The 18,037-nt window shown below is 37.1% G+C and overlaps 1 protein-coding gene across 13 annotated transcripts in view; it reads left to right on the forward strand.

Annotated features, from left to right (window-relative positions):
* HUWE1 (HECT, UBA and WWE domain containing E3 ubiquitin protein ligase 1) overlaps window positions 1-18,037 on the forward strand; it is a 179,977-nt gene that overhangs the window by 86,484 nt on the left and 75,456 nt on the right. For all 13 annotated transcript variants that reach the window (XM_066357549.1, XM_066357554.1, XM_066357547.1 and 10 more), the window contains 4 exons: window positions 14,928-15,034; window positions 15,338-15,515; window positions 16,348-16,439; window positions 17,456-17,667. In XM_066357549.1, the coding sequence (XP_066213646.1) occupies window positions 14,928-15,034; window positions 15,338-15,515; window positions 16,348-16,439; window positions 17,456-17,667 (589 nt within the window). The remainder of the gene's footprint in view (window positions 1-14,927; window positions 15,035-15,337; window positions 15,516-16,347; window positions 16,440-17,455; window positions 17,668-18,037) is intronic.

An 18,037-nucleotide genomic window follows, 5' to 3' on the forward strand; every position in this document is an offset into this window, starting at 1 on the left:
TCCCTCTTATTACTGCTTTCTCTACATCTCAGAAATTTTGATATGTTGTGTTGTCATTTTCATTTGTCTGTATATATCTTTTGATCTCTGCTTTTATTTCTCCTTTGACCCAGTCATTTTTTTAGAAGTATGTTGTTTAATTTCTACATTTTTGTGGGTTTCTTTACTTTTTACAGCTGAATTCTAATTTCATAGCCTTATGGTCAGAAAATGTGCTTGGTATAATTTGAATCTTCCTGAATTTGTAGATACTAGTTTTGTGGCCCAACATATGGTCTATCCTTGAGAATGTTTCATGCACCCTGGAGAAGAATGTATAATCTGATCTTTGAGATGAAACGTCCTGTGAATGTCTATTTTGTCCATTTGGTTTAGTGTTTCATTCAAGGCTGATATTTCTTTATTGATTTTATGTTTGGATGATCTGTCTAAAACCTCCAGTGGTCTGTTGTGATCTTCAATGATCTTCAAGTATGATTGTGCTTTTCTCTGTTCCTATTTTTAAATTGGTTAGTAGATGTTTTATATATTTTGTTGCACCCTGGTTTGGTGCATATATATTAAGACATCTTATGTCTTGATACAGTGTCCCCTTTATCATTATGAAATGTCCATCTTTGTCTCTGGTTACCTTTGTTGTCTTGAAGTCAGCATTGTCTGATATAAGGATGGCTGTACCTGCTTTTCTTTGGATATTATTTGCTTGGAGAATCATTTTCCAGACTTTCGCTTTGAGTCTATTTTTGTCCTTGCAGCTTAAGTGTGTTGTGTCTCTTGGAGGCAGCATAAGGTTGGGTTTTGCTTTTTGATCCAGTTTGTTACTCCTTGCCTCTTTATTGGTGAGTTCAACCATTTGCATTTAAATTAATTATTGACACTTGAATATTTCCTGATAGCCATTTTATATTCTGTTTTCTCGTAGTACTGTGTCTTGTTTCATTCTTCTCTTGTGTTTTTTGTCAGTTGCTTTTGTTTGGTGGTATTCTATACTTTCCCTGGATTCTTTTTTTTTTTCCTTCTTTTTGTAAGCTATGTGTTTCGGTAGTGGTTTTTTTGTAGGTGCTTAACTTTAGGTTATTAAGAGGAAAATTGTTATATGTACAAGAGTCCTTTGTCGTGTGTGTGTGTGTGTGTGTGTGTGTGTGTGTGTGAAAGAGAGAGAGAGAGACAGACAGACAGACAGACAGAAGGACAGATAAGACAGACAGGAAGGAAGTGAGATGAGAAGCATCAGTTCTTCATTGCAGCACATTAGTTGTTCATTGATTGCTTTCTCATAATGTGCCTTGATGGGGAAGGCTGGTGGATCTACATCAGAGCGAGTGACCCCTTGCTGAAGCCAGCAACCACTTTGGGCTCAAGCTGGTGAGCTGTACTCAAACCAGATGAGCCTGTGCTTAAGCTGGTGACCTCGGGGTTTTGAACCTGGGTCCTCTGCGTCCCAGTCTGACGCTCCATCCTCTGCGCCACTGCCTGGTTAGGCAAGAGCCCTTTGTCTTATCAGTGCTTCTGCACTCCATCCTCCTTTGCTACTGCAGATTTTTATCCTCTGACCCTTTTATGTTATTGTTGTCACAGATTATCCTTGTTTTTATTGTGACCTTGTTGGAGCCTTTACTTGTACTCTTTTTTTAATATAAATAAATTTTTATTAATGTTAATGGGGTGACATCAATAAATCAGGGTACATATATTCAAAGAAAACATGTCCAGATTATCTTGTCATTCCATTATGTTGCATACCCATCACCCAAAGTCAGATTGTCCTCCATCACCCTCTATCTAGTTTTCTTTGTGCCCCTCCCCCTCCCCCTTTCCCTCTCCCTTTCCCCCCTCCCCCCCGTAACCACCACACTCTTATCAATGTCTCTTAGTTTCACTTTTATGTCCCACCTACGTATGGAATAATGCAGTTCCTGTTTTTTTCTGATTTACTTATTTCGCTTCGTATCATGTTATCAAGATCCCACCATTTTGCTGTAAATGATCCGATGTCATCATTTCTTATGGCTGAGTAGTATTCCATAGTGTATATGTGCCACATCTTCTTTATCCAGTCATCTATTGACGGGCTTTTTGGTTGTTTCCATGTCCTGGCCACTGTGAACAATGCTGCAATGAACATGGGGCTGCATGTGTCTTTACGTATCAATGTTTCTGAGTTTTTGGGGTATATACCCAGTAGAGGGATTGCTGGGTCATAAGGTAGTTCTATTTTCAGTTTTCTGAGGAATCACCATACTTTCTCCAATAATGGTTGTACTACTTTACAGTCCCACCAACAGTGAATGAGGGTTCCTTTCTCTCCACAGCCTCTCCAGCATTTGCTATTATTACTTGTCTTGTTGATAATAGCTAATCTAACAGCTGTGAGGTGGTAACTCATTGTAGTTTTGATTTGCATTTCTAAATAGAACACCAAAAGAATATTTTGTTTCTTGAAGATCTGACAATAATTATGTCTAATGTTAACTCATTCACACCAGATTTATTGATTTTAGTGAGAGAGAGGAGGAAGGGGAATAGAGAAGAAAGAGAGAGAGAGAGAGTCAGGAACAATGAGCTGTTCCTGTGTGTGCCCTGACCGGTGATCAAAACGGCACTTTTGATGTTGATTTGCATTTCTATAATAACTAATGAAGATGAACATCTTTATTATATGCGACTTAAGTGTCTATTTGTCGCCGATAGCTTATTGGTTGCTTGCATAACTGTATTAGCCAATGGGGTGAAGTTGCCACGGCTGAACGCAAATTGAGCGGGTCAGGGGGAAGGTGAACATTTCTTTGCATTGGCAATCATCTGCTTTTGAAACACTTTAAGGCTGAACGCAAATTGAGCGTGTCAGGGGGAAGGTGAACATTTGTTTGCATTGGCAATCATCAGTTTTACATAAAAACTACGTCTTAACGTAATTTCTTTTAAGAATGCCTCCTAGAAAATACAACACTGAAGAGGAGAGAAAAGGAGCTAAAGCTGCACAAAAACGGCTTTCTCGACAAAAAGAAACCACTGAGCAGAGAAAAACAAGGCTTGCTTCAGTCGCAGAGCAAATGCGTCTTTCTCGGCAAAATGAGACTGATGAGCATAGAGAAACAAGGCTTGCCTCAGATGCAAGACAAAAAAGCCTGTCTCGACAAAATGAGTCCCTTGAAAAGGCAGGAGAGAAATGCAAAAAAATGACAGAGTAATGCTGACTGAAATGCAAAAAGGATTAAAATATATTTAAATCACCTTTATTTATTGAGCTAGCGGTGGCTCTTAAGAAATGTACCGCCAGTGGTTTCTTTCATTGCACTCTACTTTAAGAAATTAAGCAAGTAGAAGGGGGAAACCCCGTGGGGCACTAAGCAAAGGGGCATCCTCGCCGCCTGCCCTGGGTAATTCAGTTTGAATTAGCAAACACCTTTGCACAAATCATTTTAATTACAATTTATAATATCTAGAACAGTGGTCATTTCATATGACCGCCGGGCTTTCTAGTCTTTTGATATATCTGTTGGCCATTTGTATTTCTTCCTGGGAGAAGTGTCTGTTCATGTCCTCATCCCATTTTTTTATTGGATTGTTTGTTTGTTTCTTGTTGAGTTTTATGAGTTCTTTGTAAATTTTGGATATTAGGCCCTTATCTAAGCTGTTGTTTGAAAATATCATTTCCCATTTAGTTGGCTGTCTGTTTATTTTGTTATCAGTTTCTCTTGATGAGCAAAAACTTTTTAGTCTGATGTAGTCCCATTCATTTATCTTTGCCTTCACTTCTCTTGCCTTTGGAGTCAAATTCATAAAATGCTCTTTAAAACCCAGGTCCATGAGTTTAGTACCTATGTCTTCTTCTATGTACTTTATTGTTTCAGGTCTTATATTTAGGTCTTTGATCCATTTTGAATTAATTTTAGTACAAGGGGACAAGCTGTAGTCGAGTTTCATTCTTTTGCATGTGGCTTTCCAGTTTTCCCAGCACCATTTGTTGAAGAGGCTTTCTTTTCTCCATTGTGCGTTGTTGGCCCCTTTATCAAAAATTATTTGACCATATATATGTGGTTTTATTTCTCGACTTTCTATTCTGTTCCACTGGTCTCAGTGTCTATTTTTCTGCCAATACCATGCTGTTTTGATTGTTGTGGCCCTATAATATAGTTTGAAGTCAGGTATTTTAATGCCCCCAGCTTCATTCTTTTTCCTTAGGATTGCTTTGGCTATTTGGGGTTTTTTATAGTTCCATATAAATCTGATGATTTTTTGTTCCATTTCTTTAAAGAATATCATAGGAATTTTGATGGGAATTGCATTAAATTTATAAATTGCTTTGGATAATATGGCCATTTTGATTATATTTATTCTTCCTATACACGAACAAGGAATATTTTTCCATCTTATTGTATCTTTTTCGATTTCCCTTAACAATGCTTTGTAGTTTTCGTTATTTAGGTCCTTTACATTCTTTGTTATGTTTATCCCTAGGTATTTTCTTTCTTTTGTTGCAGTCGTGAAGGGGAGTTTTTTTTTAGTTTGTTTTCTAATATTTCATTGTTAGCATATAGACAGGCTATGGACTTTTGTACGTTGATTTTGTATCCTGCGACCTTACTGTATTGGTTTATTGTTTCTAGTAATCTTTTTGTGGAGTCTTTGGGGTTTTCGATGTATAGGATCATATCATCTGCAAAAAGTGATACCTTTACTTCTTCTTTTCCAACATGGATGCCTTTTATTTCTTTCTCTTGTCTGATTGCTCTGGCCAAAACTCATAACACCACGTTAAATAAGAGTGAAGAGAGTAGACAACCCTGTCTTGTTCCTGATTTAAGGTGGAAAATCCTTAGTTTTATGCCATTTAATATGATGTTGTCTGATGGTTTATCATATATGGCCTTTCTCATGTTGAGATATTTTCCTTCTATACCCATTTTGTTGAATGTCTTAAACATAAAGTTGTGTTGTATTTTATCGAATGCCTTTTCTGCATCTATTGATAAGATCATGTCGTTCTTGTTCTTTGTTTTGTTGATATGGTGTATTACATTAACCATTTTACGTATATTGAACCATCCTTGAGATTCTGGGATGAATCCCACTTGATCGTGATGTATTATTTTTTTAATATGTTGTTGTATTTAATTTGCCAGTATTTTGTTTAGTATTTTAGCATCTGTACTGATTAGAGATATTAGTCTGTAGTTTTCTTTTTTTGTGCCGTCCTTGCCAGGTTTTGGTATGAGGGTTATGTTGGCCTCATAAAATGTGTTTGGAAGTATTGCTTCTTCTTCAATTTTTTGTAAGACTTTGAGTAGAATAGGAACCAAGTCTTCTTTGAATGTTTGATTGAATTCACTGGTATAACCATCTGGGCCTGGACTTTTATTTTTGGGGAGGTTTTTAATAGTTTTTTCTATTTCCTCCCTGCTAATCGGTCTGTTTAGGCTTTTTGCTTCTTCATGACAGTCTAGGAAGGTTGTATTGTTCTAGGAATTTATCCATATCTTCTAGATTGTTGAATTTGGTGGCATATAGTTTTTCGTAGTATTCTACAATAATTCTTTGTATATCTATGATGTCTGTGGTGGTTTCTCCTCTTTCATTTTGGATTTTGTTTTATGAGTCCTTTCTCTTTTTTCCTTGGTGAGTCTTGCCAAGGGTTTGTCAATTTTGTTAATCTTTTCAAAGAACCAACTCCTTGTTCTATTAATTTTTTCTATACTTTTTCTGTTCTCTATTTCATTTATTTCTGCTCTGATTTTTATTTTTTCCTTTCTTCGGCTGGTTTTGGGTTGTCTTTGATCTTCTGTTTCTAGTTCCTTAAGGTGTGAAGTTAAGTGGTTCACTTGGGCTCTCTCTTGTTTCTTCATATAGGCCTGAAGTGATATGAACTTCCCTCTTATTACTGTTTTTGCTGCATCCCAGAGATTCTGATATGTCGTATTGTCATTTTCATTTGTCTGTATATATCTTTTGATCTCTGCACTTATTTCTTCTTTGACCCATTCATTTTTTAAAAGTATGTTGTGTCGTTTCCACATTTTTTGTGGGGTTTTTCCCTGTTTTTTGCAGTTGAATTCTAGTTTCAAGGCTTTATGATCAAAAAATATGCTTGGTACAATTTCAGTTTTTCTGAATTTTCTGATGTTATTTTTGTGGCCCAACATATGGTCAATTCTTGAGAATGTTCCATGTACACTAGAGAAAAATGTATACTCTGTCGCTTTGGGATGAAGTGTCCTTTAGATGTCTGTCATATCCAGGTGCTCTAGTGTTTCGTTTAAGGCCAATATATCTTTCTTGATTCTCTGTTTGGATGACCGATCTAAAGCCATCAGCGGTATATTGAGGTCTCCAAGTATGACTGTATTTTTGTCAGTCTTTGTTTTTAGGTCTATAAGTAGTTGTCTTATATATTTTGGTGCTCCTTGGTTTGGTGCATATATATTAAGGATTGTTATGTCTTCTTGATTCAGTGTCCCCTTCATCATTATGAAATTACCATTTTTGTCTCTGAGTACTTTTTCTGTCCTGTAGTCAACATTATTAGATACGAGTATTGCTACACCTTTTTTTTGGATGTTATTTGCTTGGAGTATTGTTTTTCAGCCTTTCACTTTGAATTTGTTTTTATCCTTGTTTCTTAGATGTGTTTCTTGTAGGCAGCATACAGTTGGATATTCGTTTTTAATCCATTCTGCTACTCTGTCTTTTTATTGGTGAGGTTAATCCATTTACATTTAGTGTAATTATTGACACTTGTGGGTTCCCTATTGCCATTTTATAAATTGCTTTCTGTTAGTTTTGTATCTTGTTTGATTCTTCTCTTTTGTTTTTCTATCATTTGTTTTTGTTTGTTTGTATTCCATACTTCTTTCCTCTGTTGCTACCTTTTTTAAGTCATGTGCTTCTGTGGTGGTTTTTTCAAGGCTGGTTACCATTAAGTAATGAAAAGGGTACCTACCATATTCATTGTAGTACCTTATCTTATGAATGTTTCTGCACTGCATCATCCTTTGCTGCTGTTAATCTCCGTCCTCTCTGCTTTTTTTTTTTGCTTTTGTTGTCACAGTTTAAATTTGGTTTATTGTGTTCTTGGTGGAGCTTTTACTTATGGTTTTGTTTTGTTTTGTTCTTTGAATCTGGTTGGAAAACCCCCTTTATTATTTCCTGGAGTGAGGGTTTTCTGATGATAAATTCTCTCATCTTTTCTGTATTTGTGAATGTTTTTATTTCTCCTTTGTACCTGAAGGATAGCTTTGATGGGTATAGTATTCTTGGCTGAAAGTTCCTCTCTTTCAAAGCTTTAAATATTGGGGTCCACTCTCTTGTAGCTTGTAGAGTTTCTGCTGAAAAATCTGATGATAATCTAATAGGCCTTCCTTTATATGTTGTATTCTTCTTTTCCCTGGCTGCCTTGAGAATTTTTTCTTTGTCGTTGGTTTGTGCCACTTTCATTATGATGTGCCTTGGAGTAGGTTTGTTGGGGTTAAGAAAACTCGGTGTTCTGTTTACTTCTTGAATTTAAGGTTGTAGTTCTTTCCACGGGCTTGGGAAGTTCTCATCTAATATTTGTTTGTATAAATTCTCCAATCCATTTTCTCTCTCTTCTCCTTCTGATATACCTATTATTCTTACGTTATTCTTTTTGATGGAGTCAGACAATTCCTGTAGGGCTTTCTAATTTTTTTTAAATTTTTGAGTCTCTCTCTTCTTCTCTCTGTTGTGCCTGAAGTTGCTTGTCTTCTATGTCACTAATCCTACCTTCTATCTGGCCTGTTCTATTAGCTAAGCTTGTTACCTCGTTTTTCAGTTCAGGAATTGAGTTTTTCATCTCTGTTTGATTTTTTTTTTATGGTTTCAATTTCCTTGGTGATATATTCTTTGTGTTCTTTGAGTTGTTTTCTGAGCTCCCTAAATTGCCTTTCTGTGTTTTCTTGTATATCTCTGAGTATTTTTAGGATTTTTATTTTAAATTCTCTGTCATTTAGCTCCAAGGTTTCCAATATATTAAATTTTTTCTCCATAGATTTTTCCACATCTTATCTGTGTTACTTCTCTATCTTTTGTATCCATGATATTTGATTTCCTTTTTCTTAATGGCATCTGATGGTGGTCTTTTTGATAGCACTAATGAGAATTAGAAAGAATAAAAAGTAAAAAAGAATGAAAAAAATTTTGGAAAAAAAACTCCAATAATTTATTATTTCCCTACCCTTTTCTTTCTTCCCTTCCCCTCCTCTTCCCTCCTCCTTAGGAAAATATCATGATGAACTGTGAATTATATTATGCTAAATGGAACAAAAACTGCCTATAACGTAGGGCCTGAGTTGGGGGGAAGTGTTCAAGGGGCAAAAAAGGAGGTGGGGACCCACAAAATGCAAAAAAGGAAAAAAATTGGGTCATATGTAAAATGATTTGCTTGTAAGTGATGGTCGACTAAGAGATATAATGAGAGGGATAAGAAGGAAACAGGAAAAAGGAAAAAAAATAACTATTGTATTAAGTGGAGCAAAGACTGAATAGAATGGTGGTCCTGGGTTGGGAGGAATGCTAATGAGTTAAAAAGCACCCAAAATGCCACAAAAACAAACAAACAACTTGAGTCCTAAATTAAATAATTTGTTCATGATTGAGGATTGAATGAGAGGAAAAGTAAAATGAAAAAAGAAGAAACTAATAGAAAGGGAGAAATAAGAAAAAGGGGAAAAGGAAAGGAAGAAAAAAAAAACAAAGAGAGAGAGAGAGTGTTAAGGGTTTTGGAGTGTAACCCTCATGGAGAGCAAGGAAGAAGAAAAGAAATAAAATGTAACATTTATGGGTAGTGTAGTTCAAGAAAAGGAAAGAGTAAGACGAGCAGAGAATAAAAGGACCAAGGTGGAGGAAATAGAGATAATAATAATAAAGGCAAGAAGATGAAAGAAACAAAAAAAAAATAGTGGAACAAACTATAAAGTCTGTGGATTTTTCTTGATTTTGAGAGGTTAACTTCTTCTTCCCTTTTTTTTCCTCTCCCTCTTTCTGGTCAGTGACTCTATACCCCAGGCTCTGGCCCTGTGGCATGCTTAGGTAGGGATTTGCAGTTGATGAGACTCTACAGCAATGTCATATATTTGGCTTCAGTCTCTTTGGTAGTCAAGGCTTGTTAGTGTTTGCAGGCTCCGAGAGAGTCCGTTTTCCCGGAGCCTCTTTCCTAGTCTCTCCTTCCTGAATTAGCAGCCTGATGATCCAGCTATGAGGCTTCTGCTGCCTCTGCCTGGGGAGTAAGAGGCTCAAAGAGCTGCCAAATCCCCACTCTCTCCCCACTCAACACAGGGCTCTAGGTAAAGCTCTGACAGTCCGAGCCGCCAGCGTAATCAGGCGGGGCTGGCAGCCAATTGTTCTCAAGGTGACTTTCTATGAGCCTCCAGGCCTGTTCAGCATGCCTAGCACTCTGTGGGAGCACTCTCCCCAGGCTTTGCACACTTTGTAACCTGTTTTAACTGGGAAGAAGATGCACTAGTCGCTTCCTGCAGTACAGGAGGTCTTATCATCTGCCAAGTTTCTCTTTTTAGCGTATATCCCTGAGTATAAAAGCTCTGCCAATCAGAAGTTGCCCCCACCCCTTTAGCAAGAGGCACTAAAACATCACGCCTCTTGTCTTTGATCGCTGAACTGAGATCGATCTTGTCAATTAGAGCCGCGTAGGTCAGTTGAGAGGTGAGCAGCCTGTGGGTTAAGCTAATTTCAGCGATTGGATCTGCCAAATCGCTCCAGAAAGGACTGCAAGCTGCCCGCATGCCCTTCCCCGGACGCTTGATTGTTAGCTTGAATGGCTGGGTGAGACACCCCACCCGCCCAGAGAAGCTCGAGTGTAGGGAAGTTCGCTTTGGCGCACTCCCTATGCTCCGCTGGCAGCTGCTGCTCATGGTGCGGGTGGTTGGGTGGCTCGCCGCGCGTGCGGGCGGTTGCTTGCGTGGGCTGATTCACCACAGGCACACTCTTTCCTTGGCTTGAACGAACGTTCGTGCCACAACCTAGCCTCCTCCACACCCTTAGCCACCCATGACTCTCAGTTCCGAGTGAAAGCAGCCTTTGCTCAGGTTAGTGAGGAAGGCAGAGTGTTTCTTTGTCCGACTTATTTCATTCAGGGTTGATTATATATTTAGTCAATTTTTCGCTCAACCCTACCTTCGCCTTCAGTGTGTGAAACTTCCAAATGCTCCAAGGATAGATTTTTCTGTCTCTGGTTGATGAACTTATTGAAATTTTGGGGAGATTTGTCAGTCACGCTCCTCACGGTGCCATTTCTCTGACGTCACTCTTTACTTGTACTCTTGATTTGTTCTTTGTGTCTGGTCAAATAACCCCCTTGAATATTTCCTGCATGGGGGTTTTCTGGTGATAGATTTCTTCAGTCTCTGATATGTCTGCAAAAGTTTTTATTTCTCCTTCATATTTAAAGGGTAACTTTGATTTATATAGTTGTCTTGGCTGGTAATTCCTCTCTTTCAGTACTTTGAATATTTGGCTCCACTTTCTTCTGGCTTATCTTTTCTGCTGAGAATTCTGATGATAAACTAATGGGCCTTCCTTTATATGTTATGTTCTTCTTTTCACTAGCTGTCTTGAGGATTCTTTCTTTGTTAGTTTTATTATGATGTACCATGGAGTAGGTCTGTTTGGGTTGAGGTAACTCAGTATTCTGTTTACTTGGATTCGAGGTTCTATCTCTTCCCATACACTTGGGAAGTTCTCATTGATTATTTGTTTGAATAGACTTTCCATTTCCTTCTCCCTCTCTTCTTCTTATATACTTATTATTCTTATGTTGCTCTTTCTGATGGAGTCCCACAATTCTTATAGATCTCTCACAGTTTTTTTAATTCACGAGTCTCTCTTTTCTTCTCTCTGTAGCATCTCTAGTTGCCTGTCTTCGATGTCAATGATTCTTTCCTCTCTATCAGGCTTGTTCTATTAGCTAAAGTTGCTACTTCAGTCTTCAATTCATGTATTGAATTCTTCATCTTTGTTTTTAAAGTTTCAATCTTTTTGGTGAAGTGTTTGTTTTGTTTTCTGAGCTCATTAAGTTGCCTATTGATATTTTCTTGCATCACATTGATTATTTTCAGAACTTCAATTTTGAATTCTCTTGTTTAATTTCAAGGTTTGCCTGTGATTCAGATTGTTTTCTGGAGATGTTTTCTTTCTGATGTATATCTCTGTCTTGTATAGCCATGGTATTTGATTTCTTCTTTCTTGATGGCATTTGAGAGTGGGATTGTTAAGAATTCTAACAAAAACAACTAAAAATTGAAAAAATAAAATTAAAATTAAAAAATAATGTTAAGTAAAAAATAAAAATCACAGAAAACAAAGATAAAAAACCAAAAAAAGTCAAAACACCCAGAAAAATAAGAATAAAAATATAAAAAAATGAAATGGAAAAAGGGAAAAATGATTTTCAGTTTTGAGAGGTTACTGTTTTCTTTCAATAAGTGTCACTGTATTATAAGTTTTAGTTATTAAATTCCTGCCTGTCCTCTGCTGTGAATTGCTGGTGCAGATACAGGCAGGGATGCAGTCATATTGGTGGGTGGGGCATGCTGTGAGGACTTTATGGCTTTAACAATGGCAATCTTAGGCCTCCAAGCACTATTCTTCAAGTCTCAACAGACCAGGGTACCATACACAGGGTAGCTCTGTTCTTCAAGGGTAGAGTGGCTTTGGAGAGTTAGATCTGGGGTCTTTCTCTGCCAGTCTCCATACCCACAAGGTTAGGGAGTTGGGATCTGGGAAGCTGGGGGACCACACTTTGGTTTTCTCTCTGTCTGTGCTTAGTGTGAGCTGTTGGCAGACCCCAGGAACACAGGCCATGACCCCTGCTGCCACTTTGGTTTAGTATCTCCCCGTCTGCTCCTCAATCTCTCTGCTCCTCCTAACAGAAGTAGGCCCAGGTACTCTGGGCTTCCCGCACTGTATCCCAGCATTCAAAACCCAGAAAGCACGAGCTTCCCTCCTCCCTGTAGTCCAGCAGAGAATTAAAATCCCTGTCACTCTGGGTTTCTCTCCTGTCCAGAGTCTACTGCAAGTGCGTTTTATCTTCCATTCCCTCCTCCTTTTTCAAACCCATCTCACCTTTAGTCCATTTGGTGCGTGGATCTTTTAGGTATGCCTGCAAGCCCAGCTGTGGTTCCTTCACTGTGTTATAGATGTTCAATTTGTTGAAATCTCAAGGAGAGAGATCAGGAATATCTCTCATACCACTATTACTCTGATTTTATCTCCTGTTTAATTTTGTTAAGAGTAATCTTTGGGTAATTCTTTTTCTTTCAGAACTTTCTTAAAATTTCTCCAATCTTAAAATATTACATATGATACACAATGGTGTTAAACTGTTTCTTGTTCCTTTGTTGGTGACTTTATTTTTTCTTGTGTAGCTCACAGATTTCACCACGATTTTTTTAGTTATAATTGGTCTAAATGTTCTCATAGCACTTGATTAGGCCATTTTTAAAATCTGAATTGTTTTTCCCTTCAAGAAAAGTTTTTTGGTTCCTTTTAACTTATCAGTTCTCTTACAGAAACCCTATTATATGGCTGGTAAGCCTCCCACATTGCTCTCATCTCACTTTCCGAGAGAATTTCTCTGAATAATCTTTTAAGATGCCTGTTGCATTGTAGAACTCTTTATGTTTTCATTGAATTGGGTGACACTAATTAATAAAATTATAGGTTTCAGGTGCACAAGTCTGTAATACAGCATCTGTATATTGAATTGTGTGTTCACCACCCTACAGCAAGTCTCCTTGCATCACTTTTGTCCCGCCTTTACTCTCTTCTACCTCCCCACCTTCCTTTCCCTGTTGTAATCACCATACTGTTGTCTGTCAAACTCATTTTTACAAACATTTTTATATTTCTAGCTATTCCCTTCCTCTTAAGAAACCCTTTGTCTTAATACTATAGATTATTGGTGTTTATGGATTTTATAGATTGTAGAATTTTATTTTAATCAGCAATCCCGAAAGTCAGTAACAACTGTTGGTTACCAGTAATTGTCATATAGCTGCCATTTTAGTGCTGTTTGGAATAGATGAAAGGTGCTCTATTTATCATCTTGAACCAGTTTCTTTTAGCTCTCAGCTATCAGCATTACAAGTTTGTTTTATACATGGTTTATGGATATTGTATACTGAGTACCAATTTGGCAGATTTTATAATCAAAATTTCATAAGATCTCATAAAATGAATTGGGGAAAACCTGTCTTAATTTTCCAGAAAGCTTTAATAACACTTGTAACTAAAACTGTTGGTTGTTGTCTTCCTACTACTTGGTGTTTTTGTACTTTTAAAAATTCTTGTGGTTGTTGGTCTGATCTTAATCTGCTTTGCTATCATTTCTTGAGAGTCGATTTTTATAACATTTTCTTACAAAAGCATTGCATTTCACTTGTTAGCATATAGTTTGTAAAATAAATTTGTTCTTAATCCAGTTAAATTTCTTTTTCATTGCTAGTATATGCATTTTGTTTTCTTTTATTCATTAGATTTCACAGAAGTTTGTGAGCTTTTTCAGAGGGGTAGTTATTGGTTTTAATTATTGCATTATTGCTTTTTATTTAGTTTCACTAAATTCTAGTTTTATTCCTGTTCATTTTTCCTAGCTTCTTTTTTTGGTTACTTTTTAATGAATGTATCAATGCTGTACTATTTCCTCTTGAGTAGAGTTTTTGACATGCTCTAGAAGCATTGATAATTCTTTATGACACATTTCTAAATATTATGTCATCAAAAATTGGTCTACCTGACCAGGTGGTGGCGCAGTGGATAGAGCGTTGGACTGTGACACAGAGAACCTAGGTTCGAAACCCTGAGGTCAGCTGCTTGAGCATGGGGTCACTGGCTTGAGCGCAGGCTCATCTGGTTTGAGCGTAGCTCACCAACTTGAGCCCAAAGGTTGCTGGCTTGAAGCCCATGGTTGTAAAGGGTTGCTCACTTTGCTCGAGTCCACCCCCCCATCAAGGCACATATGATAAAGCAATCAATGAACAACTAAGGTGCTGCAATGAAGAATTGATGCTTCTCATCTCTCTCTCTCTTCTTGTCTGTCCCTATCTGTCCCTCTCACTGTCTTTCTCTATCTCTGTCACACACACACACACAAATTTGGTCAGATAAACACCCAAGGACTCAATGCTGATATCTTTAAATTGGTGAAAAGGCTTTTTAAGAATACACTTTGTTCATTTTTATCAGTTAAATTTGTTCACTTTTACCCAGAAAACCATCCTCTGGTTCATCTTAGATTTTTGTTTCCTGCTTAAGCTGACAGGATGGTTGTATTTAATTCTCACAATTGTGCATTGGTTTCTATACATGGTGGTGCACGTATTCAGTGGAATAATATGCAGCTATTTAATTTGAATGAATTGTAGTGACACGGAAAGATAAAGGAGATTATATAGTGTTGGGGAAAAAAAACAATTGAGAAAAAAAAACAAGTTATATAACACTATAATTTGTGTAAAAATATGCTTGTGAAATCCTGATTTTTTTTGTTTATATTTTTTAATTAAAATTATTTAAGGTGTAAAATGTCATCTGATACACATAGTGAAGTATTTTCTACAGTCAGGCTAATTAACATATCTCCTTATGTAGTTAGTTACCTATTTTTGTGTGATTAAAACAGCTAAAATCTAATATGTTAGCCTATTTTCAGTAGTCAGTATAGTGTATTATTAATATAGTTGTCATGCCTGTACATTGTCCATAAAAAACTGAAGGGTAGTCACTAAGTTCTTAATGATTAAGCTGATGAACAGTATTAGCAACTTTCATTTCATAGTAGGAACAGGGGTTTAAATTGTTGTGCATTTAGTATGTTTGTTTGTTTGTTTAAGCCTTTGAAGTGTTACTTATAGCACCTCTAAACAATCTCTCAATTTCTCATATTTCTTTTTTTTAAGCTACTGAAGTGGTGACTGTGTTTGTATTTCAAGAACCATCATTGCTGTCCTCACTCCAAGACAATGGATTGACAGATGTTATGCTGCATGCACTGCTTATCAAAGATGTGAGTCCTTTCTACTTCTTTGTAAAGATTTTTTCATATATACCCCTCCCTGCAAAATGCGCTCTCTCTCTCTCTCTCTCTCTGTCACACACACACACACACACACACACACACACACACACACTTAAAAAGCAGTCTTACGGCATGAAAATCCTATCTCATGTCTTCTGTATGTAGTATTGAAACTATTTGACGTGATCATCAAGATCCCTCTATCTCTGTGCAATACCCCTGACCAGTTTTTTTAGCATCTATACCTGAACTCTTTCAGATGTCTTCAAACTCAATTTACATTCTTTCTAGGTTCCTGCCACCCGTGAAGTCCTTGGTTCCCTCCCAAATGTATTCAGTGCACTCTGCTTGAATGCACGAGGTCTTCAGTCATTTGTACAGTGCCAGCCTTTTGAACGTCTCTTCAAAGTCCTTCTGTCTCCAGATTACCTTCCAGCCATGCGGAGGAGGAGGAGTTCTGATCCCCTTGGTAAATCACCAGGATTTATCTTAAATAATAGGTTTGCTATTGTGCCAAGATTTTACATGATTAAAAGTCACCAGTTGACAAGGAAACCCTTCCTTGATCTCATATCACTTCTCTGACCAGGTTTGCTAAGTTTATTGGGAATTATCATCATACATTGAATTGCACTTAGAAATATTTCTTCCTTTATCTCTGCTCATAATATTTCCATGCTTCTCAGCAGTTCACTGTTAAATATGCCATCACGGTGCTGGTGAGAAATTGGTATGAGAAAGCAGCAGTAGATTTCCAGGTCTACTATCTAGTCTGTAGCAGAGAGGAGATATGAGTCCCAAGGTGTTGATCTTGATAATCTTTAATATCCAAGTCCCTAAGATACAAATGAATAGATTTCCTTCTTACTGTATTTGAGACCAAATAAATTAAAGAATAGAAAGAAGGAAAAGCTCCAGAAAGAATCCAGTTTTCAAAAATGTGCTTTTTATGATTTCAGCTATCACTGTAGAATTCTAGCTATCATTCTTTACTAGGGCAGCCAAAGGATTAGTAATTACACCTCTTTTCTCTGCAATAGTGGTTCAGACCTTGATAGAGATTGCCAGGGTAGAATGGAGCATTCATGGTTACTTTAATATATGATTACTAGACTGACAACTATTCCTTCCTCCTCCCCAGTGATTTGGTTGCCAAGTTTGGTGTGAATTCATTCAAGAAAGCATAGCATTAGAAAATCACAACCACCAGTTCGTTTTCTTTATTCTTATAATATTAGTACAGAAAATAGCTCAGGCTCTGTTTTCTTCGGTTGTACTAACAGTTCATTTTTTGCTTTAAGGGGATACTGCATCCAATCTGGGGAGTGCTGTTGATGAGCTCATGAGACATCAGCCCACCCTTAAAACAGATGCAACGACTGCAATCATTAAGGTGGGAAATGATAAGGTTGTGACCATGTGCATGAGACAACAGTGAGGAGGCGTGGGGGATAGTTTTTAGAAAACAGCTTGGCCTACTGGAGGTCATTTGGATTCTTAGACTGTGCCTATAAAAGGGTTACATCTGCCTTATTTTTTCTGTGTTCTTGGGTTGGTCCTTTTTTCCATCCCCCCTTCAAAAAAGTCGCTTAGTATTATGTACTTACTTATACAGGACAAAAGTAGGTTTACAGTTGTGAATATGCCAAAACACAAAGTTTATTATTGTATTATTATTGTTTTCTTACAAACAACTCTAAACCTACTTTTGCTTCATCCTGTATAGGATATTAACAAGTCGCCTATGCTTAGCTTCTGTTTGTAAAAGCATATTATCCTTTCTAAACTTTCTTGATTTTTTTTCACATTTACTAGCCCTGCCAGTTTCCTTTCAGGATTATTGAAACTGGTGTATGAGTTCCTGGTGCTTGGTGAATTAGGACATGTAGTCAGATCAGTCAGTCACTTAATAGCCATGTGACCCTGAACAAGTTGTTTTAACTTCACTTATCTAGTTTGTAAAATGGGCTTTATGACTATATTTCAAGAATGGTGCATATAATGTTTTGATTCTTCTGTGTATAGTACATAGAAAATGGTCCAAAAATTGTTAGTCATCCCCACATTTCTTAATTACTAATAAATAGAAGTCTGACCTAGAATCCTTAAAAGAATTAGAAGAAACTATAGTAATCATTATTACAGTTAAGCACTTTGTTTTATAGCTTAGGGAACCACACATATCAGAGTTAAAGAGCTATTAATTTTCTCTGAAAACTTGACATGGGTCTTTCTAAGAGGGATTTTAAGAAATAATGTTAGTAATTTCTTGTTACTAGTTTATCAAAAGATTTTGGGATCTTTATGTCTATCAGGATAATAAAGTGTTTTAGTACTGAAAAACCACATACTGTACATTAAAGAGACTAGCAACAACAACAAAATTATCTTATTTCCTGTACCTTTCAGTTACTTGAAGAAATCTGTAACCTTGGGAGAGACCCTAAATACATCTGTCAGAAGCCATCAATCCAGAAGGCAGATGGCACTGCCACTGCTCCTCCCCCAAGGTCTAATCATGCTGCAGAAGAGGCCTCTAGTGAGGATGAGGAGGAAGAGGAAGTACAGGCCATGCAGAGCTTTAATTCTGCCCAGCAGAATGAAACCGAGCCGAATCAGCAGTGAGTGTTGCAAAACAAGTTCACTAGCCTTGTGATCTTGGGCATATTATTTTCATCTATAAAAGTGAGGGGGTTGGATTAGATCATTGTAAGGTTCTTCTGACCCTAAGAGTTTATAGATTTTTGTTTGTTTGTTTGATCTTTGACCATTGTATATGATATGTGCTTTGGTATTTAATTGTATTGGTTACCTTAGCATGCTATCTTTCTTAAAAGTTGTTTGTGAAATTGAATCAGAATTTAGTATAAGTTGGTGGTCTTTCCTCAGAGGTCCTATTTTCTTTGTTGATGTGGTATTCCACATCCTTGACTGTTTGTTTCCATATGTGAGCACATATAGAACACTTTGCATTTTTTAAGCCTGTCTCCA

Source organism: Saccopteryx leptura, chromosome X (genome assembly GCF_036850995.1).
Source record: "Saccopteryx leptura isolate mSacLep1 chromosome X, mSacLep1_pri_phased_curated, whole genome shotgun sequence".
NCBI classification, from domain to species: domain Eukaryota; kingdom Metazoa; phylum Chordata; class Mammalia; order Chiroptera; family Emballonuridae; genus Saccopteryx; species Saccopteryx leptura.